This window comes from Triplophysa rosa, unplaced genomic scaffold (assembly GCF_024868665.1).
Source record: "Triplophysa rosa unplaced genomic scaffold, Trosa_1v2 scaffold122_ERROPOS1645957, whole genome shotgun sequence".
Taxonomy (NCBI): Eukaryota; Metazoa; Chordata; class Actinopteri; order Cypriniformes; family Nemacheilidae; genus Triplophysa; species Triplophysa rosa.
Window position 1 is genome coordinate 30,176 of NW_026634121.1, and position 25,160 is coordinate 55,335.

The 25,160-nt window shown below is 38.0% G+C and overlaps 1 protein-coding gene and 1 long non-coding RNA gene across 2 annotated transcripts in view; both read left to right on the forward strand.

The window, feature by feature from the left end:
* Positions 1 to 18,566, forward strand: part of LOC130549481 (uncharacterized) — a 28,699-nt gene extending 10,133 nt beyond the window's left edge. Inside the window, exons 5-9 of the mRNA XM_057326699.1 lie at positions 3,326 to 3,622; positions 4,126 to 4,158; positions 10,011 to 10,295; positions 17,453 to 17,761; positions 17,932 to 18,566. Of these exons, the coding sequence (XP_057182682.1) occupies positions 3,326 to 3,622; positions 4,126 to 4,158; positions 10,011 to 10,295; positions 17,453 to 17,761; positions 17,932 to 18,233 (1,226 nt within the window). The 3' untranslated portion in view covers positions 18,234 to 18,566. The remainder of the gene's footprint in view (positions 1 to 3,325; positions 3,623 to 4,125; positions 4,159 to 10,010; positions 10,296 to 17,452; positions 17,762 to 17,931) is intronic.
* Positions 18,567 to 21,987: 3,421 nt separating this feature from the next.
* LOC130549479 (uncharacterized) lies at positions 21,988 to 24,379 on the forward strand. Its single transcript, XR_008962207.1, has 3 exons — positions 21,988 to 22,548; positions 22,732 to 22,770; positions 23,268 to 24,379. It is a non-coding gene; the product is annotated as an uncharacterized LOC130549479 (long non-coding RNA).
* The last annotated feature ends 781 nt before the right edge of the window (positions 24,380 to 25,160 follow it).

Consider the following 25,160-nt stretch of genomic DNA (forward strand, 5'->3'; position numbering starts at 1 on the left):
TTTGTGGTTGCACTGCGAATCTGAATCTATGAGTAAGTACAAATGTGCACTACACATTTGTGCCTGTCGATTTATTTTTGCAAATGCCATTTTATACATTTGGGTCTATTTGTCTGCAGCTTTAAACTCAGAACACAGGTTTGTGATTATTGTTTACGGGTGCAAATCTCGACATTCAACTTCAGATATTTACTTTACGGGTTTTCACATTGGGGCTGCGAGTGTACATTTTAGCATACAAGTACAAATACTTAATTTACAAGTTTTCAATTTAAGATGTACAAGCTCTCAAGTTTTGCTACTGAAATACCTTCATACATTACCGCCACCTTCTGCAAAACGTGTGAAGAATTTAAACCTCAAATATACGAAACTGTGGTACCACCACTGCAAATAATGAAAGCAGATGGAAAGATTGGCAAGAAATTCCTAAATGACTCAATGCATGCAGTAAGCATAAAGTGTTCAAATATATTCATATAGCCTATTTTAATACAAATCAATTAAATCATACTAGATAATAATCTTTGTTACAATTTATTCAAACAGTAAGCAAGGAAAAGGGTTATTGAAATATCTTGTACAAAAATGTTAAACCTACATTACTTGTTTTTATTTTGTATAAATGTATTACAATTCCGTGCTGTGTAAATGTCTTAAAGAGTTTAAAGCAGTGATTAACAGAGTTTAAATCTTGATTTCAGATAACCATCTAATTCAGAATAATGTGTCTGTATGTTCACAGGTTAGTCTAGGTACAGAAATCACTGTTTGCACATTAGATTCGAAGGCCCACTTGTGTGTTGAGGGGCTCACATTGTGTATTTTGCAGATTGTCTGCAGGACACTAGACTGGGACCACGTGTGACAAAAGGAATATTTAGTCATTACAACAAAATGCCAATAGTACCCCGTCAAATAATTTTTTCTGTTCCTACAGAATAATGCAAAGAGATAAAGACTGTGTACAAGATCTACCTCCGAACAAAAATAAATATAGCTGAAAAGTTACTAAAGTTGAAAGTTAAACCTGAAAATCCAACAACTGCAAAATGATGCAAGAAAAACCGCCATAAAACAGTGACGCAGGACCTGTTGAAGGAGTGTTGTTTCAACACTATTTAATAGTATGCGTTCTCTGCAGCAAACAGCTATAGCCTACAATAAAATTATTTTATTAAACTGAAGGAAAAGTAAAAAATTTAAGGCTACAAAAAATGATAACTCTGTCTGTTTAATTGTCATCAAAAATCATCTTATTGCCCCTTCAGTCTTTCTCTACAACCATCATTGGCAGCCTCTCTCTCCACATAGACAATATACATCACACACAAGGCATCCCATTTTACCTTGCCATTTTTTGAAACTGTAGGTCACTATAAATTGTTTGAATTTACATATTTTTGGCCAATATAATTGTTTGAAATTGTTAAAGCTATTATCAATTTATTGGGGAATGTTTAAATTCAAACTTTATTGACATTAGTTTAAACATTTACAGTATATCAAATCAATATAATCTAACAACAGACAATATATTCATTTATTATTGTGTTCTATAATTTATTTAATTGATTTCTTTAAAGTTTTATTTATAATATTCATTAAAGTGATGTAATATTGCATCATGACAGAGAATCCGTGGTAATATCATCACATTACGTTGACTCTAGTTAAGCAACAACTAAGGCTTAGCCTGACAGTTAGCCTGCCCCGGACCAGGATAATTTCCCAGCATAAGTTGCCATAGTAACTGAGTTCGAACTATTTTAGTTTGCTTTATGAAACCGAATCGACTGACAATAAGTCTGACTTATCAAAATAAGCCTGACTTATTTTGTAATCTTGTTTTATGGAACAGCCCTCTGATCTGCTTGTTCGGATCACCGAGATCACATGTTAATGCCAAATATAAACGCACCTTTTGATAACTGCCGCTCGGATCTGATGCGTTTCCCATTTACACAACTCTATGCATTAATTAAGACTTTATTTTANTGTTTCAGGTACATTGTATTGAATGACCATGTATGACCTATGATAACCTTTGTTTCGATTCATCTTCTAGTATGTGATTAAGCACACTGTTTTGGATGATATAGTGTGGGCATTAGTCAGAGTATGCATACTTGGCCGAAAAGTGACCATCCTTAATAACGCATATATTTGGCCTGTCAATTACATGGTAGGAGGGAGCGTCCTGTGCGTCGTGTAATTTATTCAGCGAACGCTTGATAAATGATTTGTGGTCAATGTGTTAAGTTATTAGGCGCTCTCTGAATAACTAATACAAGACACAGGGTAGTGCATCCTACAGTTTATTTCATGAGCAACATGGAGTGGTTATTGAGGTTGTCCACTTTAATCACAACTAGAAGATCAATCAAATCAAAGGTCACTAGGGGTCACACTTTGCCATTTTATTCATTGTCTTCATTGTCTGTTTTTTTCATTGAAACAGTTATTAGGCGCTAACTGAATAAAGGGTACGAGACACTTGTCAAATTAATTAAAATGATTTCTACATGATTTAAGAGGTAAAAAGTTGGTTACTTTCTACCCTAAACAATGCCAAAAGAGTTAAACATTTTTTGCCTTACTGTTTCAAAACGTTTAAAAATCACTAAACGCTTGTAAACCTATTTACTACATATGCCTGCTAAGATAAAAAGAACTAATTGTAAACTGTTAACATTTAAACACCACATATTTGATTGAATGTGCAGCTGTTGCCGTTTATTCAAATAACAGACGTTGGCCGACGCAAAGAATTGTGGGTTATCTCTAGCAACGAAGGATACAGCTTATGTATCCTCCGAATTCCTGTCAAAGAAGGTCGCATTTGAAGGGTGCCTCCGTAGAGTCCTACCTGATTTTATGAAACGAGACAGCCTTGATGACTTAGCAGCCTTCGAATGAGACCTCTGGAGGCCGCAGCCTTACGAAATGATCACAATAATCAGGCAAAGAAGCTGCGAGAACAGCCGAGTAAAGTAGCACGGAAAATCAAAGTAAGAGAGAACAGGTGCATGATGATTAGAGGCAACGCCAGAGGCCATAGGGAACAGCTGAGTCTAAGTTGCAAAATTAGGAGCGAGAAAGAAAACACCAGGCTCATGACAGTTAGGCTCCATTAGCAGATAATTAATTAGATAAGAGAGATCGGCTCCTAATATACATTATGTTTACATCAGGGTTAGAAATGAACAAGATAAAAGGTATTCTAAAAGGTATTTTACACCATTAAAGATTTGAAAAGGTGAAATAAAAAATGCAATGTTAACTACAGTATGTGTTACTTCAAGTAAAAGGTCATCTGTTTCAGTGATCGCTTATGAGGGAGAATCTGTCACTCTACACTCAGACAGTGAAATACAGAGAGTTAGTGAGATCAAGTGGATCTCTGAAGATAACATCATTCTGGTCACTGGAAAGATTGGAGTCGTCATAGAGACCAAATGTACAGATGATGAGAGATTCAGAGCCAGACTGAAGATGAATCATCAGACTGGAGATCTCACCATCACAAAGATCAGAAAGACAGATGATGGAGTTTATAAACTACAGCAGATCAGCAGTGATGGAAAGATCTCATACAAGATGATCAATGTTTTTGTCAACGGTGAGTAACTCAAGATATCTGCTATATAATAATTCACTTCATCTTATATCAACATTCTCTATAAACTATTGAGGATCTAAAAAGAAATCATGATCTTTTTTAATTTCTCTGTTATTTTGTGAAAGCTGTCACTGATATTTTGTTGCGTTGATTAATTTCACAAAATCAGATTTTTACACTTTGTTTGTTTGTTTATTTGAACAGAGTAAGGAGTAAATACAGCAGGATTATTTAAGATTCTCTCTTGTATAAAGTGACTTGAGTCTGATACTCACACCATTAATAAATCAAGTCACATTTTTATTTGTAGTGCTTCATTTCAACTCAACTTTATGTATATAGCGCTTTTTACAATTTTCATTTCAAAGGAGCTTTACAAGCTTATGTATGATGATATAAAATTAAGTGATTCTACAGCTGACTGAAGATATGACTCTGTGTTCACACAAACATGTGCAGAAAACACTTAGAAATGTTTAATTTGTGTGTTTGATTCTTAACAGACGGCCCCTCTGCAGATCAGAAGCAGAACTCAGGTGAGATTCTGTACAGCTGTGAGTTTGTAGGGTAGGCAAAGAAAGTCAAATCCATAATAAGCATTTAAAGAGTACATACCATGAGAAAATGAAAATGACACTTCATGCAGTGTGTAATGTTGCCGTGTTTGAAAGTAAGCAGTCTCCAAGTTGTAAATCCGAAGTGGAATGAATAACAAAGTTATTGGCTTGGAAAAAAGGGAGTCGACTCTGAATCACGCAAACGAGTCGCCCCTAGTCCGATTCGCCAACCGCCGCGGATTTACATCACCACATACAGTATAGTCCCCGTCTATGTTTTGCTAGGACTGCCCGCGAAAACTTCACTCTTCTCCCCCAAACACTGTAGCTCGTGAGCCTCATTCGTGGTAGACCAATCACAGCAGACTAGACCATCTGACCAATCACACAATCACACTATGCTAGCGGAAAGGAGGTGATTAGACAGATGAATCGCTGATCTAATCATTTGAGAGTCCGTCAAGAAGTAAGGTGAGAAAAACTGCCTATTATAACAAAATAATAGTGTTTTTACACCTGTGTACATAAACTTGTTGTTGGACACTCCATAAACCAAAGTAGGTCCTTAAAAATCCGTAGTTATGTACTCTTTAACATACTCACCATTTATTTGGAAGACTCCCTTGTGGGTTGTTCTTAGAATGCTTGCAAGTCTTAAAGCGCTAAAAAATGATCACTTAGATAGGCAGTTAATTTATTTTAATTGGTTACATTTTTATAATAAACTATAATGGCAAACTATGTACAAAAATTAAAATATAAATACTTTACGCTGTTACAAATAAAGATATAATCAGCTGCTAAAGCCGGGTTCAGACCAGTGGTGTAGTCGAGGGTAGGGCTGCAACAATTTATCGATAATGAAAATAGTTGTCAACGAATTTCATTATCGATTAGTTGGTCTGTGACGTCACTCACTTGCGAGCTGCGCAGTTATAAATCAAGTGCGTCTTCTTCACTTTTAAGTGTCCCTTTAAAGTTAAACTTGTCTCTCCGTGCAGCGCGAGGTGCGCAGTTTTAACGTGTCTCTCCGTGCATGCGTCTCTCTGTGCAGCACAAGATGCGCAGTTTTAAAGTCAAACTTGTCTCTCCGTGCGCGCGAGGTGCGCAGTTTTAAAGTCGCACGCATCTCTCCGTGCAGCACGAGGTGCGCGGTTTTAAAGTTGCGCGCATCTCTCCGTGCAGCGCGAGGTGCGCAGTTTTAAAGTCACGCGCATCTCTCCGTGCAGCACGAGGTGCGCGGTTTTAAAGTTGCGTGCATCTCTCCGTGCAGCGCGAGGTGCGCAGTTTTAAAGTCAAACTTGTTTTGTATGCATCTTTTAAAGCCGCGCAGTTTTAATGTTTAAAGGGGAGTTTTAAATTACTAAATTAAAGATTATATTTGTAAAACCCAATTTGTGGCGTTTGCACTTACATAATAAATGCAAAGTACATAATAGGTGATAAACCCTGATTTGGGGGTTTATTTATATCAGAGGTGGGAAGTAAGGAAGTACACTTTTTGTACTATACTTACTTATTATTTTTTTTGGATGTTAGACACCTTGCGCTCCTCCACCTTCTGTTTGAGGATGCCCCACAGATGCTCAATAGGGTTTAGGTCTGGAGACATGCTTGGCCAGTCCATCACCTTTACCCTCAGCTTCTTTTGGGGNTCATTATCATGTTGGAATACTGCCCTGCGGCCCAGTCTCCGAAGGGAGGGAGTCATGCTCTGCTTCAGTATGTCACAGTACATGTTGGCATTCATGGTTCCCTCAATGAACTGTACTCAGTGCCAGCCTCAGCAGCCACCATGACACTCCCACCACCATGCTTGACTGTAGGCAAGACACACTTGTCTTTGTACTCCTCACCTGGTTGCCGCCACACACGCTTGACACCATCTGAACCAAATAAGTTTATCTTGGTCTCATCAGACCACAGGACATGGTTCCAGTAATCCATGTCCTTAGTCTGCTTGTCTTCAGCAAACTGTTTGCGGGCTTTCTTGTGCATCATCTTAGAAGAGGCTTCCTTCTGGGACGACAGCCATGCAGACCAATTTGATGCTAATCAAAAGTCGTACATACATATAGAGGATTGAAATTGCATACTCTCGACACATGGTGCATACAAATATCACTACACAGAATAAAAAATATATATAATACAGATTATTATATATATGTAAAATACAACTATTACAAGCAGGGATATTTAAAATAAGAAAAAGAAGATAGGTAATGGAAGATAGAGTGCAAACCAGCGAAACATACAACAGTGCAGATGTAAGGTAGTGCAAAGAGCTTATTAGTCTGTTTAAAGTGACAAAGAGAGCAGGGTCTTGCGGCAGGACGCGTTACCACACAGTGATGCAGATATTCAGAAGGCTCTCGTGGTGCCTCTGTAGAAGGTGCACATGATTGGGGCTGGGGCTCTGGCTCTTCTGCAGTGTGCGGCGTATGGTCTGAGCACTGACAGGCTGACCCCCCACCCCTTCAACCTCTGCAGCAATGCTGGCAGCACTCATACGTCTATTTCCCAATGACATCCTCTGTATTTGACCCTGGCGAGGCCTGTTCTGAGTGGAACTTGTCCTGTTAAACTGCTGTATGGTCTTGGCTACCGTGCTGCAGCTCAGTTTCAGGGACTTGGCAAAATTCTTATAGCCTAGGCCATCTTTATGTAGAGCAACGATTCTTTTTTTTCAAATCCTCAGAGAGTTCTTTGCCATGAGGTGCCATGTTGAACTTCCAGTGATCAGTATGAGAGAGTGAGAGCGATAACACCAAATTTAACACACCTGCTCCCCATTCACACCTGAGACCTTGTAACACTAAAGAATCTCATGACACCGGGAGGGAAAATGGCTAATCGGGCCCAATTTGGACATTTTCACTTAGGGGTGTACTCACTTTTGATGTCAGCGGTTTAGACATTAATGGCTGTGTGTTGAGTTATTTTGAGGGGACAGCAAATGTACACTGTTATACAAGCTGTACACTCACTACTTTAATGATTCATGTTGACATGATCATGAACTGATTATTAATGTAGGTTCATGTGTTATAATGTTTGTGTTTCTCTCTTCTGTGTGCTGCTGTGACTGATACAGTGTGGAATATGAAATGATTCTGATTGAACATGTGTTATGAATCTCGTGATTGCATCTCTGTGAACACGATGTGTGTTGACTGAGACTACAGCAGACTGATGTGTCCAGTGGAGGTTTGGAGAGACTCTCATCGCTGAAATCAATAGAAAGAACAAGTTCACTACAGATGATGAGTAATTCAAAGACCGACTGAAGCTGAATGATAAGACTGGAGATCTCACCATCAGAGATCTTGACACGAACACACTGGACTCTATAAACTGAAGATCATCAACAGTAGAGGAGCATCATACTCTCAGATTAAAGTTTATGTCAGGGGTAAGTAAAGCTCAAGTTAAAGGCGGGGTGTCCGGTTTCCGAATTATGCGTGTTTAGACAAAGTCGGGCCGAGTACCAAAACAACCTTGTAGCCAATCAGCAGTAAGGTGTACAGTGCACAGGACGACATTAGCCGAGCTGAGCGCTGATGAAAGTGAAAGATGGGGGTAAGGGTGTGTCTGTTTTGGTGATTTGAACATCAACAACGGCTAAGAGAAATCGGACACCCCGCCTTTAATGTGATGATTTTGAAATAGTTTTCCCTTTCTGTCGGTCTCTCGACGTTGTGTCGAACCGACAGATGGGGTTCGTCCCTGAGAACCAATCGTTTCCGACTGCTTTGAAAAGGCCAATGAAAATTGGCAAATAAAATTTGCATGCCGGACTCCGCCCCGGACATCCGGGTATAAAAGGGAGACGGCGTGCATCATTCATTCACCTTTTGTTCTTCGGAGCCTTCGGTTATGAAGATCTTCTCTTGCTGCTTAGCAAAAATTCTACATTGCCGGTTCTACGACGTGGTGCAGCGGACTGTCCCTTCCTGCAGCGACTTCCCCTGGGCGTCTCGGCGGTTCCAGAGGTGTTCGAGCTTTCAGACGGTGACTCACCGTCTGCATTCTAAAAGAGCTAATTTCTCCAGCGTGGCATGTCCCGCTGTTCTCTTGGGTGCGGTGTCCTCATCGAGGATGGGGACAAGCACGATGTCTGTGTCAGGTGTTTGGGGGTCCAACACGCTGAGACAGCCTTCGTGGACTCATCTTGCCCGCACTGCGGGCAGATGGTCATAGAGACGTTGCGGTCACGGGTGGCTGTTTTCTCTTCCTCCATAATTATAAACTGTAATGTCAACAAAAAACGGTAAGTAAGCCTAGTTGTTTTTGCTTGCATAGTTCTTGTGTATGTAGCTCGTGTATGTAGCATTGTTTGCAAAGGGTGTCATTTGTATAATATAATGAAATATTGACCACCTATAGTACTTTTCTTTTATTATATCAGAAGTCACTAAACACAATCGTGACCAGGCGTTGTGTTTTGTGTAATAACTACAGTCAACTCGGTATGAAAACAGTGCATAGCATGTACATGTATATAACGACAACATTAGCCTAATCAACGACTGAACTGTTCAACATTCACGTGGTTTACTGGTCTGAACAAAAGAATCTGCTACTTTTTACCACAACACGTTTAGTGTTTTTTTAGTCTTTATTTACAAGCACTACACACATTCATGACGAGACATGACAACATGCTAGCTATCGACACCGGCAACAATATATTATCTCTCAGCTACCTAAGTGTGAACCGGTGTTGTACCAATGACACAGACTAATAACAAATACGTTCAAAAGTACATGACAGTAACAAAAAATGTACAAATAACACTTACAAATCCAGGAGCAGGACCGCTAGGTCTCCATCCGCTTTGCAACCCGTTGCCTCTTGCTGCTCGCGCCACCGAGTGTAAGCCCATCCAAAATTGATTCGTGACCGGCCTCGTGTCCGATCACTCTCTCGCTTTCTTTTCTTTGCTTCCTCTGACAAAACCCTCTTTGTTTTTTTGGCTGGCTCTGCCATGGTGATGTTTTGGATAGTTTCATCTTACTGTTAGCTTTGCTGTTGGCTAACTTCTCCCAGGCTACGAGTAAAACGTGACGTATGCCGTAAAGCAGGGGATAGGCGGGGCTTGTACCAGCCCAAACACCAAAGTTACAAGTGCAATTTCAGCCGATAGGAGGCTGCTTCGCTAGCAACGGCAGTAAAATTCGTCCAGTTAAAAGTTGTCCTACCACTAAAATAATTTTAGAGACATTAATTTAAGGTCAAAAAGTTACTCGTTGCCGCTTTAAAGCTCTGTTCATTTGGCATTCGCTCTTATGACTGCAGGTGTCTCCCGGGTCCTAAAGTACACCCGATTACTCACAACACTTGCAGACAGATTCCTGATTTGTGTTGCGTTTAAATGAATGTCTGATTGACTTGCGTTTAACAAATGAGCTAATAAAACATTTCAAGTTAATATTTGTGTTTCATAATTTACTCACGGGGCTGTGTAATAAGCAGGAGGATAATGTACTCTGTTCTGATCATCATGTTCGATTTCTTTTGCAATATCAACTAGTAGGATGGACATTATATCCCATTCTTAACATTAGTTAACATGAGCTAATATTTAGTATTTTTTATTATAAGTGTTTATGTCAGCATTTACTAACACATTTTAAATCAGCTGTTGTATCTGTGAGTGTTTACATGAATGAATGCACAAATTAATAAACAATTAACTAACAAATACATCTGGCATATGTTTAATAATGATTTATGTTGACATGATCATGAACTGATTATTAATGTAATGTTCATGTGTTATAATGTTTGTGTTTCTCTCTTCTGTGTGCTGCTGTGACTGATACAGTGAGGAAATATGAGAATGATTCTGTCACTCTGAACACTGGTGTTACTGAACTACAGTCAGATGATGTGATCCAGTGGAGGTTTGGAGAGACTCTCATCGCTGAAATCAATAGAAAGAACAAGTTCACTACAGATGATGAGACATTCAAAGACCGACTGAAGCTGAATGATAAGACTGGAGATCTCATCATCAGAGATCTTGACATTGAACACACTGGACTCTATAAACTGAAGATCATCAACAGTAGAGGAGCATCATGCTGTCAGATTGAAGTTGATGTTGAGGGTAAGTAGCTCAAGTTAATGTGATGATAATATAATGGTGTTTAATATATGAAGTGCTGTATTAATATTACCCATATTCTGCTTTTATTTTCTCCATACCTTACTGAAAAAGCTTCATGTTAAGCTGCTGAACTCTTCATGCTTTCTGTAAATATTATCTCTATCTCAGACGTAAACAGTCACTTTGTTTACATTATTTCAAAAAGTTTATAAAGAAATTTCACTTGTAGTGTAAGGATCTTATGTTGTTATATTTCTTGAGTTTTCTGATGATGTTTGATGTTTTCTCATCTGAAACTGAGACAGTAATAGAAAGTTTCTCTGTGTGTCAGAAGTTTATATATATTGTATATTTCCAGATGAGTGAAATGATAAAGCGTATGTTCTCCAGCACATTTGATCTGATGGATGTTCTTCTGTGTTTTTCTCTTCTATGTGCTGCTGTTATATATGAAGAGAGGATTAGATCTGTTTAGTTTGGAGGTTTTGTTACTCTATACACTGATGTTACTGAAATACAGACTGATGATGTGATTCAGTGGAGATTTGGAGATGAAGAACCTCTCATAGCTGAAATGACTGTAGGGACTGAACCCTCATATGACTCGACTGATGGGAGATTCACTGACAGACTGAAGATGAACACAAAGACTGGACATCTCACCATCACACACATCACATCTGAACTCTCTGGAGTTTATAGAGCAAAGATCATCAGCAGGAGAAGAGAGACAGAATACAGAAGATACAGGGTTGACATCCGTGGTGAGTGGATTTGTTTCTGTGATTTATATCTGACATGATGATGAGAGATGATGCAATGACCAGAAGAGTTTTACACTAAACACTTAACATTTCACTTTAGTTTCATGTCAGAATCCATTGACTTGAAACTCGACACAAAGAATAGAAATTTAATTATATCTTGGTTTATTCCTGTTCAGATTTTAAATTCTTTGGCTAGAAACATTTTGACATTGTCCAGATTAAGATGTTTTCAGCCACATTAAATATTTGATGGTAGATTCTCTTCAAATCTATTGTTTCTATTAATAATAACCAGTAGTGTAGCTGAGCGCCCTCTCAGATTTGTGATTGCCTAAAATAAAAAATAAGGAATTGTTGATTTGTTACTCTGGTTGATCGACCAATCAGTGCTCCCGGCTGTTTTCAAAGTTGTTGGTTTAATTGTGTCACCTGTTGTGCATAGCATCTTTTGTGCCAAGAGTAGGGTTGGGTACCGAAACCCGGTGCCAATATACCTATGTATCCGGTATGTAACTGGACTGAATCCAAACGTAGATTTCGGTGCCTCATTTCGGTGCCACTTAAATGCTGACTGAGCCGTCGAGACACCGGTAGGCACCGGTACCATTTTAAAAGTATCGATTTGGCACTGGTATCGGAAAAAACCCAAACGATACCCAACCCCTTGCCAAGAGTATGTACGCTGCGATGGCGAGTACACAATATTCAGTTTTATTATAAATTACAAAAAGATGAGCAAGAAGAAAATGACTGCTAAAGATGATGATTACACTGCATTTGACTTCTTGTAGCGTCGAAAGACTTTTTTCAACAGAAACTTTTCTCACCCTCGAACAATCCGCCTTGTCACAAGGTAAACAAGGTAGCAAGGTAAACCAATGGTTTATGGTTCATATTTTGTATGCTTCTCTTACCGCTTCAGAGGTTTGTTCAATTCGCCCGTAAGAGCCCTGAGAAGTGGACATAAAGGGCATTGAAGTGCACAAAGCGTGACTACTACGCAAATCTCATGATTGCATTTAATTAACCCTTCAAACTTCCGTAGTAAGTTTTGTCCGTGTGTGAAGGCACTGCAGGCAGTCGTGTAGCGCAAATTCGTGTGCTGAACTGAAGTTAACTTCAGAAGTAACTTCAGCTGATTTCCTGTGTGCAGGGAGTAGAGAGAAGTGAACACTGTGTAGGGACCATGTCAATGGGAACACAATTTATTCATGGAGCGCTCTTCTAACGAGCTGGGTCTGGTTGCACCAGCTGTGCATAAGTTACAACTTAGTCTAGTTTTGACTTAAACGGGCAAAAGTTACAACTTAGGCACTAAATATTTTTGAGTTTCACCATTTAACTTAAGTTGAAGTTTAAGTTGAAGCGTAACGTTATGTATAAAATAAATATTTACAGAAGCCTTCCGTCAGGAGTAACTGTAGGAATAAAATGGCATACTCACTGAACTAGTGCGTCTCCGTGTGCATCCATCTGCCTGTCAAATTTCAAAGGCTGCTATTGAACTATTGAAGATAAACGTCGTCATATGCGACTACGCATTACTTTACGGAGAGCTTACGAACCGCTAGCTATGTTCTGCCTTAAAGGCGCCATTCCCCGTGATGCCATTTTTCAACCTTTAGTTAGTGTGTAATGTTGCTGTTAGAGCATAAACAATATCTGTAAAATGATAAAGCTCAAAGTTCAGTGCCAAGCGAGATATTGTCTTCAACAGATTTGGCTTTTCAAGGACTACAGAGAACGGCTGGAATCGGACTCTACATCCCGGGAACATGATGTCACTATTCCGAATTTTTGAATAACCTCCGCCCACAGGAATACACCAAAAAATGGGCGAGGTCTTCCTTAGAGAAGAGGAGGAGCCGCCGGAGTAGTGTTTGGTTATCAGAGATTGTAAACATTTGACTGAGCTACGCGCTAAACTACTTTCACTTTCATCACAGTCCTACAGCTGGTCATAAGAGTTCAGCTACACACATTCTATCATATAGTTCTATCACAGGGCTGGGCGATATGGCAAAAAGTAAACTCGATAGTTTTTTTCTATATTGATCGATAACGATATTTATTTCGATATATATTTAATTAAAAAACTGTATTAAAAGAATCTATTTAAATAGTTTATTATCAAAAGTTAACCTTTAACCAGTTAAAATTCAATTAAATTAATGCACTGTTGCAACACAGATGATATTAGGCCATAAACAACATGTACCAGTTCATTCAGTCTCATTTTGACTCAATTGACTCGTTAAGTAAAGGGAGTGTTCATTCACTACATTCAACCAATGAAAGGGCTCCGTTACTGTGTACATTCGAACGCTATTGGCTCAGCACCTGCGCACATACATAACGCTGCAATAATGTCTTGCTCGAGTAGTGGGATTCATTCAATGCATTCAGTGAACCTTAGTCTTTCAAAAAGACATCTCACATAAACTGTAGTACATTTCTTTAATCATGCAAGCATCTTACATGCAAGGTTCAATATTTTAATGTGCACACAAACTCACTTCATTACATCTCTAATCTGTAGCCTACATGGCAGCGCTGGTTTGTTTCATATGCACCAGCTCATGTTAGCAGATATTGTTAACGATGGATATAAAAACGTTTGTGCTTGAGTTTCGAAGTAACTCGCTTGCAATTGCGCCTCAAGTTTGTTTTGTTTAACCAGCGATTGCGAAAAAAAAATAAGACACTTGATAAACCGCGTGATGACAACTCGAGGTTAGTTTCACCTTTGTTTACGCTTCCAGTAATGTTTTCCTCCTCATGTCGAGTTTTCTTTGCCAAGTGCAGTATGAAATGGACTTTGTACTTTGACGCGCATGATAAAAGCTGCACGTTGACTGACTGTTGTTGCGTTTATTCTGCGTTCTGTTAGACTGTAAGATTAATCCATATCGAGTCAAAATGCCAATAGCTTATCATCGTTTTTGAAATACATTCTATCGCGATTCGATATGATATCGTTTATCGGCACAGCCCTATTCTATCATATATAATTCTAGTCATATCCAAGATGGCGCCGCAGATGGCTGCTTCGGTGTGGAGCTCTCCAGTTGTTTTAGTGTTTTTGTTAGTTTGTCCTGTTTTATGTTTTTCCCATACAATCAGTTTCACAAGAGATGAACTGCTGAACATTCGGCAGTGCACACCATCTGATCTTTTACCGGTTTTTGATTATTCGGACGTTTTACTTAACATCGTAGTCGGGGGTGCAGCGGCGCTAACAAAGCGCTCCAGGCAAGCGTGGGAAGCGAGCCGGCACGCTAATCAGGCTCAGAAAGCGCGGCTTTAAAACTGCACTGCCTAGCATACATCTGGCGAATCTGCGCTCTCTGTCAAACAAAACGGACGAACTTCTACTCTACCGGACAAATAAGGATTTTTCAAACTCTGCTGTTTTGTGTTTCGTGGAAACGTGGCTAAATGACTTAATCCCGGACAGCGCGCTACATCTGCCCGGCTACCAGCTGTTCAGAGCGGACCACGACGCAGAATCAACGGGGAAATCGCACCGTGGTGGGGTATGTTTCTACATCAATGAAAAGTGGTGTACAGATACAACAGTGATGAAGAAGATGTGCTGTCTCGACCTAGAAGCACTCTTCATTATCTGTAAGCCCTTTTACTCGCCGCGAGAGTTTTCCTCGTTCATTCTCGTGTGTGTTTACATTACACCGCAAGCGCACGTGAGCGTGGCGTTACAACAGCTCGCCGATCACATCACGGACACTGAGCAACAACATCCGGACTCTGTTATTATTATTCTTGGCGACATTAATCAGGCAAAGCTGCCAAAATACAGACAACACATCACATGCCCTACCAGAGACAAAAATATTTTGGACCATTGCTACACCACAATAAAGAATGCATATCGCTCTGTCCCTAGAGCAGCTTTAGGACTGTCTGATCACTGCCTGGTTCACCTTATCCCAGCCTACAGGCAGAAACTAAAAGCTGCCAAACCTATGGTAAGGACTGTTAAAAGATGGACCAACGAAACAGAGCGGGCTGTAGGGTATGGTCGGATCAAAGTTTACCATCTGTGATCGTAAAACACCGTAACCTCTCAGCAGGACTACGACCAGGCACCAACAAGTCTGGCCAACTGTCCTATTCTCAACACCTTCATCACTGACCAGGACAGATTCGGATACTGGACCTATATAGGACTGTTCACCAAAGTGAGAAAAGCCATGTGGCACAGGGACTGAGAGCCTCAAATTCTTCCAAAAGAATGTCTCTTTCTTTCCTTAGCCACAAAAGACTGGTTTAAAGTGTATACACATGAATCTCCACATTGTATGCTTGTCTCTATGTTATTCTCCTTCACCTATAACCTCAAAGGCGTATGTGCTTAGTGGTATTCTGTGTATATTTACATTCTTGTCCAAACTACAGGTCAATGTAATTGTAACCCTTTCATGTTTCATATCTACGTGTTTCCCTTTTCATGTCTTAGAATATGGTGTATAGCACAGTAATGTATTTTATACCATACTCATTTTATTCTGTTCTAAGTCTATTTCTGCTCTAAACTCCCAGGCGACCATAAATGCAAATGCCTTATTCTTGTAATACACTGATATTGTGTGTGTGCGCATACCTCTAAAACACTTCTATGAAACGTCCTTTGAAGTCCTGCTTGCAAATGTCTCCTGGCAAATCTGCTTGTTTTATTATCCAACTGGGGTCCAATATAAAAAGGCAAAACTCCGCTTCTGTTATTAGTGTTAATATAACTGGTCTGACCCAACCGGTCCGGTGTCATTTCCCTCGCCATAGTAGGGAAAAAAATCAAATCGCAATCTAGCAAAGATTGCTCTGGTGAACTCCATGCCCAAGAGTGTTAAGGCAGTTCTGGAAAATAAAGGTGGCCACACAAAATATTGACATTTGGACCCAATTTGGACATTTACACTTAGGGGTGTACTCACTTTTATTGCCAGCGGTTTAGACATTAATGGCTGTGTGTCGAGTTATTTTGAGGGGACAGCTGTTATACAAGCTGTACGCTCACTACTTTACATTGTAGCAAAGTGTCAAATCTTCAGGGTTGTCACATGAAAAGATATAATAAAATATTTACTAAAATGTGAGGGGTGTACTCACTTCTGTGAGATACTGTATTTACATACACAGAGTAAATACACAAGAGTGAATGAGGGGAGACTACATGATCAGTGTTGAGTGAACCGTCTCTTAAAGGAAACAAAAGAACATTCATGAGCTCTTTAAACACAAGATCTCACATCACAGCTGTGTGTTTCTGACAGTATATCATCACATTGACTCGTGTTTTCTGTGTGTTTCTGACAGTATATCATCACATTGACTCGTGTTTTCTGTGTGTTTCTGACAGTATATCATCACATTGACTCGTGTTTTCTGTGTGTTTCTGACAGTATATCATCACATTGACTCGTGTTTTCTGTGTGTTTCTGACAGTATATCATCACATTGACTCATGTTTTCTGTGTGTTTCAGTGATCGCTTATGAGGGAGAATCTGTCACTCTAAACACTGAGAGTGAAATACAGAGAGACAGTGAGATCAAGTGGATCTCTGAAGATAAAACCATTCTGGTCACTGGAAAGAATGGAGTCGTCAGAGAGACCAAATGTACAGATGATGAGAGATTCAGAGACAGACTGAAGATGAATCATCAGACTGGAGATCTCACCATCACAGACACCAGACAGACAGATGCTGGACTTTACACATTACAGATCAACAGTGATGGAAAGATCTCAAACAGAATATTCTGTGTTTATGTCCGCGGTGAGTAACTCAAGATATGAATTATTATATCAGACACAATCATTCATAAACTGACTCACTTCAGAGCAGCTTCACAAGCTTGTGTGTGATGTTAGAAAACCATTTGATCTCCAGCTGACTGAAGAAATGACAAACATGTGCAGAAAACACTTGTGTTTCATGTGTGTGTGTGATTCTTAACAGTGGATCCTCTTCAGATCAGAGATCAGACGAGATTCTGTACAGCTATGAGTTTCTGACCGACACAAAATCAGTTTAGGATTGTTTGCTAGTCAGCACTTTTGTTTAGAGTTTTGTATATGAAGTGCTGGAGTGATATTACTGAAGCTTAACATGTAGATATTATCTGTAAATATGATCTTTATTTCACAAATACATCATTAGTGTGTTCACTTTGTTTTTATAAATTTTTATAAAAGATTAACTTGTAGTGTAAGGATCTTATGATGTTATTTCTTGAGTTTCTGATGAAGTTTATATATATTGTATATTTCCAGATGAGTGAAATGATAAAGCGTATGTTCTCCAGCACATTTGATCTGATGGATGTTCTTCTGTGTTTTTCTCTTCTATGTGCTGCTGTTATAAATGAAGAGAGGATCAGATCTGTGAAGTCTGGAGGTTCTGTTACTCTATACACTGATGTTACTGGAATACAGACTGATGATGAGATTCAGTGGAGATTTGGAGATGAAGAAACTCTCATAGCTGAAGTGACTGTAGGGGCTAAACCCTCATATGACTCGACTGATGAGAGATTCACTGACAGACTGAAGATGAACATAAAGACTGGACATCTCACCATCACACACATCACAGCTGAACTCTCTGGAGTTTATAGAGCAAAGATCAGCAGCAGGAGAAGAGAGACAGAATACAGAAGATACAGGGTTGACATCCGTGGTGAGTGGATTTGTTTCTGTGATTTATATCTGACATGATGATGAGAGATGATGCAATGACCAGAAGAGTTTTACACTAAACACTCTTAACATTTAACTTTAGTTTCATGTCAGAATCCATTGACTTAACACATAAAGAGTTGTGTAACTCATGTTTTCTGTGTGTTTCAGTGATCGCTGACAGAGGAGAATCTGTCACTCTAAACACTGAGAGTAAAATACAGCGAGGAAGTGAGATCAAGTGGATCTCTGAAGATAAAACCATTCTGGTCACTGGAAAGAATGGAGACGACAGAGAGACCAAATGTACAGATGATGAGAGATTCAGAGACAGACTGAAGATGAATCATCAGACTGGAGATCTCACCATCACAGACATCAGACAGACAGATGCTGGACTTTACACATTACAGATCAACAGTGATGGAAAGATCTCAAACAGAATATTCAGGGTTTATGTCCGCGGTGAGTAACTCAAGATATCTGATATAATAATTCACTTCATCTGATATCAGCATTCTCTATAAACCAGGGCTATTCAATTAGTTTGTCATGGGGGCCAGTTCATGAAAAGCATCCCAAATGAGTGGCCGGAGAGATACGGCTTTGAATATGAGGGATGACACAACACAATTTTTTCCCAAATTATTTTATTTTTGTTTAAATTTTTCTGGATTCTGTGTTTTCTGTCCTTTACTATACAGTATATTTGCCCACATGAAAAAATACTACAGTATACTACAATATTCACTTATAAACTATATTAAAAACCCTGCAGTAGATACGTTGAACCATACAGGGAAAAATAAAATTGTTTTTTGTTTTTTAGTCTACTTAAATGCAAGTAATATTTTTTTATAATAAGTTCTAATTTTGTATAATTTTACTAGCACATTTACTTTAGTTTACTAGGGCTTTAGTTTACTAAAGTAAATAATATACTCAGTGGTTGAACTATAAAAAAAATCAAGAGGGATGGTGTGGTAAAATGTGGCTGTGTTACAACTTGTTCAAGTTAAGCGGACTTTTATTTTGACGGGTCGCCGCAAAGGTTGTTTGGTTTGACAGTTGCNTCTGTAAATATGATCTTTATTTCACAAATACATCATTAGTGTGTTCACTTTGTTTTTATAAAAGTTTATAAAAGATTAACTTGTAGTGTAAAGATCTTATGATGTTATTTCTTGAGTTTCTGATGAAGTTTATATATATTGTATATTTCCAGATGAGTGAAATGATAAAGCGTATGTTCTCCAGCACATTTGATCTGATGGATGTTCTTCTGTGTTTTTCTCTTCTATGTGCTGCTGTTATAAATGAAGAGAGGATAAGATCGGTAGAGTTGGGAGGTTTTGTTACTCTATACACTGATGTTACTGAAATACAGACTGATGATGTGATTCAGTGGAGATTTGGAGATGAAGAACCTCTCATAGCTGAAATGACTGTAGGGGCTGAACCCTCATATGACTCGACTGATGAGAGATTCACTGACAGACTGAAGATGAACACAAAGACTGGACATCTCACCATCACAAACATCACAGCTGAACTCTCTGGAGTTTATAGAGCAAAGATCATCAGCAGCAGTAGAGGAACAGAATACAGAAGATACAGGGTTGACATCTCTGGTGAGTGGATTTGTTTCTGTGATTTATATCTGACATGATTATGAGAGATGATGCAATGACCAGAAGAGTTTTACACTAAACACTCTTAACATTTAACTTTAGTTTCAAGTCAGAACCCATTGACTTAACACATAAAGAGTTGTGTAACTCATGTTTTCTGTGTGTTTCAGTGATCGCTTACAGAGGAGAATCTGTCACTCTAAACATTGAGAGTGAAATACAGAGAGACAGTGAGATCAAGTGGATCTCTGAAGATAAAACCATTCTGGTCACTGGAAAGAATGGAGACGACAGAGAGACCAAATATATAAATGATGAGAGATTCAGAGCCAGACTGAAGATGAATCATCAGACTGGAGATCTCACCATCACAGACATCAGACAGACAGATACTGGACTTTACACATTACAGATCAACAGTGATGGAAAGATCTCACACAGAATATTCAGTGTTTGGGTCTATGGTGAGTAACTCAAGATATCTGATATAATAATTCACTTCATCTTATATCAAAATTCTCTATAAACCAGGGCTATTCAATCAGTTTGTCATGGGGGCCAGTTCATGAAAAGCATCCCAAATGAGGGGCCGGAGAGATACGGCTTTAAATATGAGGGATGACACAACAACAAGAAATCAGTTTTATTTTTTCCAAAAAAAAAATTTCTGTTTAAATTTTTCTGGATTCTGTGTTTTCTGTCCTTTACTATACAATATATTTGCCCACATGAAAAAATACTACAGTATACTACAGTATTCACTTATAAACTATATTAAAAACCCTGCAGTAGATACGTTGAACCACACAGGGAAAAATAAAATTGTTTTTGTTTTTTAGTCTACTTAAATGTAAGTAATATTTTTTATAATAAGTTCTAATTTTGTATAATTTTACTAGCACATTTACTTTAGTTTACTAAAGTAAATAATATACTCTGTGGTTTAACTATAAAAAAAATCAAGAGGGATGGTGTGGTAAAATGTGGCTGTGTTACAACTTGTTCAAGTTAACCGGACTTTTATTTTGACGGGTCGCCGCAAAGGGTGTTTGGTTTGACAGTTGCTTTTCTCACATGAAATGCGTTCTCTTAAAGCTCCAGGAGCACACGCAAAACAATTGCAGATTACATTTACACACCATCTGAATATTTCTAAAGTTTGAATTGTGTTAGCTGTTCGGTGCTACTTTTTAAAATAATAAATTTGCCATATTCTGCCATTCCGCGTTATACAGCAACATATGCCTGGATTCCGTGATTCAAAGTGTCCTAAGTTAACTACGGAGCCCGTATTTTGTATTTTTGGCCCATAAGACACCCAACGTTTTTTTCTACATTTAAACGTGCTGATGTTGTATTTTAAACTGCACAACAAAAACATCTGTGCATTGTAAGACCCCCAAGCAGGCTTTTCTACATTCAAACATGTTCATGTGTTGTGTTTTAAAACCGCATAACAAAAAAAGAGAAATTCAGTGAAACAATATTAACCTACAGAGACACTGTTCTCCGCCCTTGCCTCTGTATTTTTGAAATGGTGGTCCTATTCGTGCTAGCAAAATGTCAGCAATGAAACTAATAAAAGTTAGTCCGTCATCGTCCTGTTTACCGCGTCTCACAGGAGCGGCTGCTTGCGAGTCGCGCCTCTCACCTAACGTCACGTGACTCCTGCAGCTCGTGCTGAATGAAACAGACGCGCGTCAGTCCGTTCCCGACTGAACTCAATTTAGAGATTCTTTTTCACACTGTGTGTGCTACTTGAAGGGCCGGAACTAATTACATCGAGGGCCGCCAATTGAATAGCCCGGCTACAAACTATTCATGATGTAAAAGAAACATGATCTTATTAAATTTCTCTGAATTTTAGTGAAAGCTGTTCCACTGTGTTGTGTTGATTTGTGTAAGGAAAAGGCATCCCAGTCATTACAGTGGACACAAACTAGACACATTTAAGTCATTAAAAGCTCATTTTTTCACTTTTATTGTGTGTTTAATTGATCAGAGTAGGTAGTAAATGCATAATTCTCTCCATTAGTTGATAAAGTGACTTGAGTCTGATATTCACACGGTTAATAAATCAAGTCTTGTTTATTATTGTAGTGCTTCACAATAAACGGCTTCATTTCAATGTGTGATGATATAAACTCACGTGATTTTAGAGCTGACTGAAGACATGACTGTGTGTTCACACTAACACATGTTCACATGTTCACATGTTTCATGTGTGTGTGATTCTTTACAGATAAACGTCCTCCAAATCAGATCAAGAAGAATAACTCTATTGCTGATACTTTGTTTAAATTATTCTTTAAATGTTATTTCTATGGCAAATTGTTGACATTTCATCTCTTTTCTGACAGATTCATCAGGAATTGAAGAAAATGAATCAACAATAGTTGTGATGCCTTTACTGGATGAAGCAGAAGATAGAGTTTGATCAGCTGATAGATGCTCAACATCACATCTGTCACATCATCAACATCTACAGTAACACAACTGTTTCACTACCTCATGATCCGTCCTCTTTAAAAGATCAACTCATGTGTGCTGTTGAGCTCAAGTGATAAAAGCTTTTAAAGCTAAATTAAANGTTCCCGACTGAACTCAATTTAGAGATTCTTTTTCTCACTGTGCTACTTGAAGGGCCGGAACTAATTACATCGAGGGTCGCCAATTGAATAGCCCGGCTATAAACTATTGATGATGTGAAAGAAACATGATCTTATTACATTTCTCTGAATTTGAGTGAAAGCTGTTCCACTGTGTTGTGTTGATTTGTGTAAGGAAAAGGCATCCCAGTCATTACAGTGAACACAAACTAGACACATTTAATTCATTAAAAGCTCATTTTTTCACATTTATTGTGTGTTTAATTGATCAGAGTAGGTAGTAAATGCATAATTCTCTCCATTAGTTGATAAAGTGAGTTGAGTCTGATATTCACACGGTTAATAAATCAAGTCTTGTTTATTATTGTAGTGCTTCACAATAAACGGCTTCATTTCAATGTGTGATGATATAAACTCAAGTGATTCTAGAGCTGACTGAAGACATGACTGTGTGTTCACACTAACACATGTTCACATGTTCATATGTTTCATGTGTGTGTGATTCTTTACAGAAAAACGTCCTCCAAATCAGATCAAGAAGAACTCAGGTGAGATTCTGTACAGCTGTGAATTTCTGACTCACAAAATCTGTTTGAATTGTGTTTGTTTGCTCTTCAACTCTTCTCTTAAAAGTGACATTTGGCAGCTGATCTGTGATAACTGTTTCTGTGCAAGATTTGGGATTTTTGCGGATGTTAAATTTCTAATGAACTAAATGTTTGTTCAAACAGACACTGGTGATGGAACAGAACTGAACAAACGGAGATCAGGTAACAAATCACAATTTATATTCCATTTCATAATGAAAAACTGTGTTTTGAAGCGTTTACAGTGAGATTTCAGTCCTGAAGTTTCTGTAAACACTGAAAACTGTTCTGTTAGACTTAAGCATGTGTTCAAAACTGTCCTGAGTAGTTTAAATGATTTATGATTGAGTTATTTAAAGGGTTCATTTTATCACGTGAAAGTTTGTATGTAATTTAATTTGTAACATATGGTATATTTATTTGAGTATACTTTCAAACATTTATATTTAGCAGTCTGAGTCTGTTTAATCTGCACACATCTTTCACATGAATGAATGAATGTTGATTTGTGCACTTCAGTGGAGTGAAAGAACAATTATTGAAAGAATGTAGAGATATAACTTACATTTATTTATTTAGAAATAAAACAATGCAAAACTCTATTGCTGATACTTTGTTTAAATTATTCTGTAAATGTTATTTCTATGGCAAATTGTTGACATTTCATCTCTTTCTGACAGATTCAGCAGGAATTGAAGAAAATGAATCAACAACTGTTGAGATGCCTTTACTGAAAGAAGCAGAAGATGAAGTTTGATCAGCTGATAGATGCTCAACATCACATCTGTCACATCATCAACATCTACAGTTACACGACTGTTTCACTCATGATCTCATGATCCGTCCTCTTTAAAAGATCAACTCGTGTGTGATGTTGAGCTCAAGTGATAAAAGCTTTTAAAGCTAAATTAAACTTTAGGTTTTTAGGCTTTAATTAAAATTAAAGGTTTTTGATAAACAACATAAACTTTCATTAATTTGTCGTTGACACAGATCAATGATCAGAATGTTTATATTTTTATATTTCATGTCTGTTACTCACTGCATATCATGTTATCACTTTGACTCTCATGTGTTTGATATTGTGTGATTATAGACAGTATTGATTTAATATCTGATGATGATGAAATATCAGATAAACATGAAGAACATCTTTAGTCTTTCTTTAACCCGTCTCTAATCTGCTTTTATACACTTTTTATATATACTAACACCAAAAACAAGTTCATGATGATGACAATCTGTGTTTATCATGTGAAGAAGATTCTAGAAAATACACGAGAGAAACATCTTGAGCATCAGTGTTAGATTGTGATGTCTGTTCTGTTTTTATTGTTGAAGATTATTTTAACGTTTCATTTACAGTATTATTTGATTCAATATGTGCCTATATTGTATTTTTGTAACTCAACTGTTTTTTGCTTAAGAAAATCTGTTTTCTGATCAGATCTGAATGTAAAATGATGAATTCAGACACTCAGTCCAGATATAAAATCTTCATAAAGCACTTAACTGAATAACTCTTGCCTTATTGCTCTTATTAGAAAAAATGCGCTAGCTTTAATATGTTCTGCTTTGAATGAATCTCATGTTTATTTTACTTCAGATGTCATACATGTACATGTAACAGTATTGATAAGTGTGTGTGCCTGATCATTTCTGTCATTTAGTGGATAAACTGATTATTTTCTACTGGCTGTTTTAACAGTAAACACATGCTTGTGTGTTCAACTTTAACATGTTTGACTGAATATGTGCCATTGTTATTATTAATAAATTAATAAAAGTTCAATTGAAATGTGTGGTTCTTTGTGTTGGCTCATAAATATTCTGTGATTTCAGAGGGAGAGAGCAGAACAAACAGTTTTACAACAGACATCAAATGTGAATGAGAGAAATCAATTCAACATTCAGTAATGTCACCACAATCTAACAGAAATTCATCTGAATCTACTAACAAATGACACGATTTCATGACATGAACATTTATCAGGTTGATGGAAAAATCAGCTTTAGAATAACTACAGATTTTATTATTGACATACACAACCTATCCACCCCTCATGAACGTTCTGAATATATTTTTCAAAGATAATTCACTGATGAATACTAGAGTTTAATAATTATGGAAACCCATAAATAAAAACCATACATATATGCGCTGATACAGGCGTCACCCACCGGAATTTACCAAAGTGAGCTAAAGAGCATCGTTCAAAAGCCAAAGTTTTTTAACTGAAACAGAATAAAACTTGTTAATGGCCCATCCTGCATCAGGAGCAGACTCTGGACTTGCGCATGCAGAATGTAAGCATCCGGTGCGCTTTAGCTAACTGTGACGCGAGTTGTAGACGCGACGCGGTGCGATTATGGGCCGGTTGCATAAACTGCTTAGACTAGTCTTACAAGTTAGTCATCTAGTTTTTTTCTTCAAAACTGGTCATAACTCCTTTAAGTCAGTTATATAAAGCGGTAGATTGGGCTAATTGAAATATGAAAAGTAAGACTGATTGCTAGTCTGTAAGAATAGTTAGTGGCTGTGTTTATGCAACTGGCCCCCTAACATACAGCAT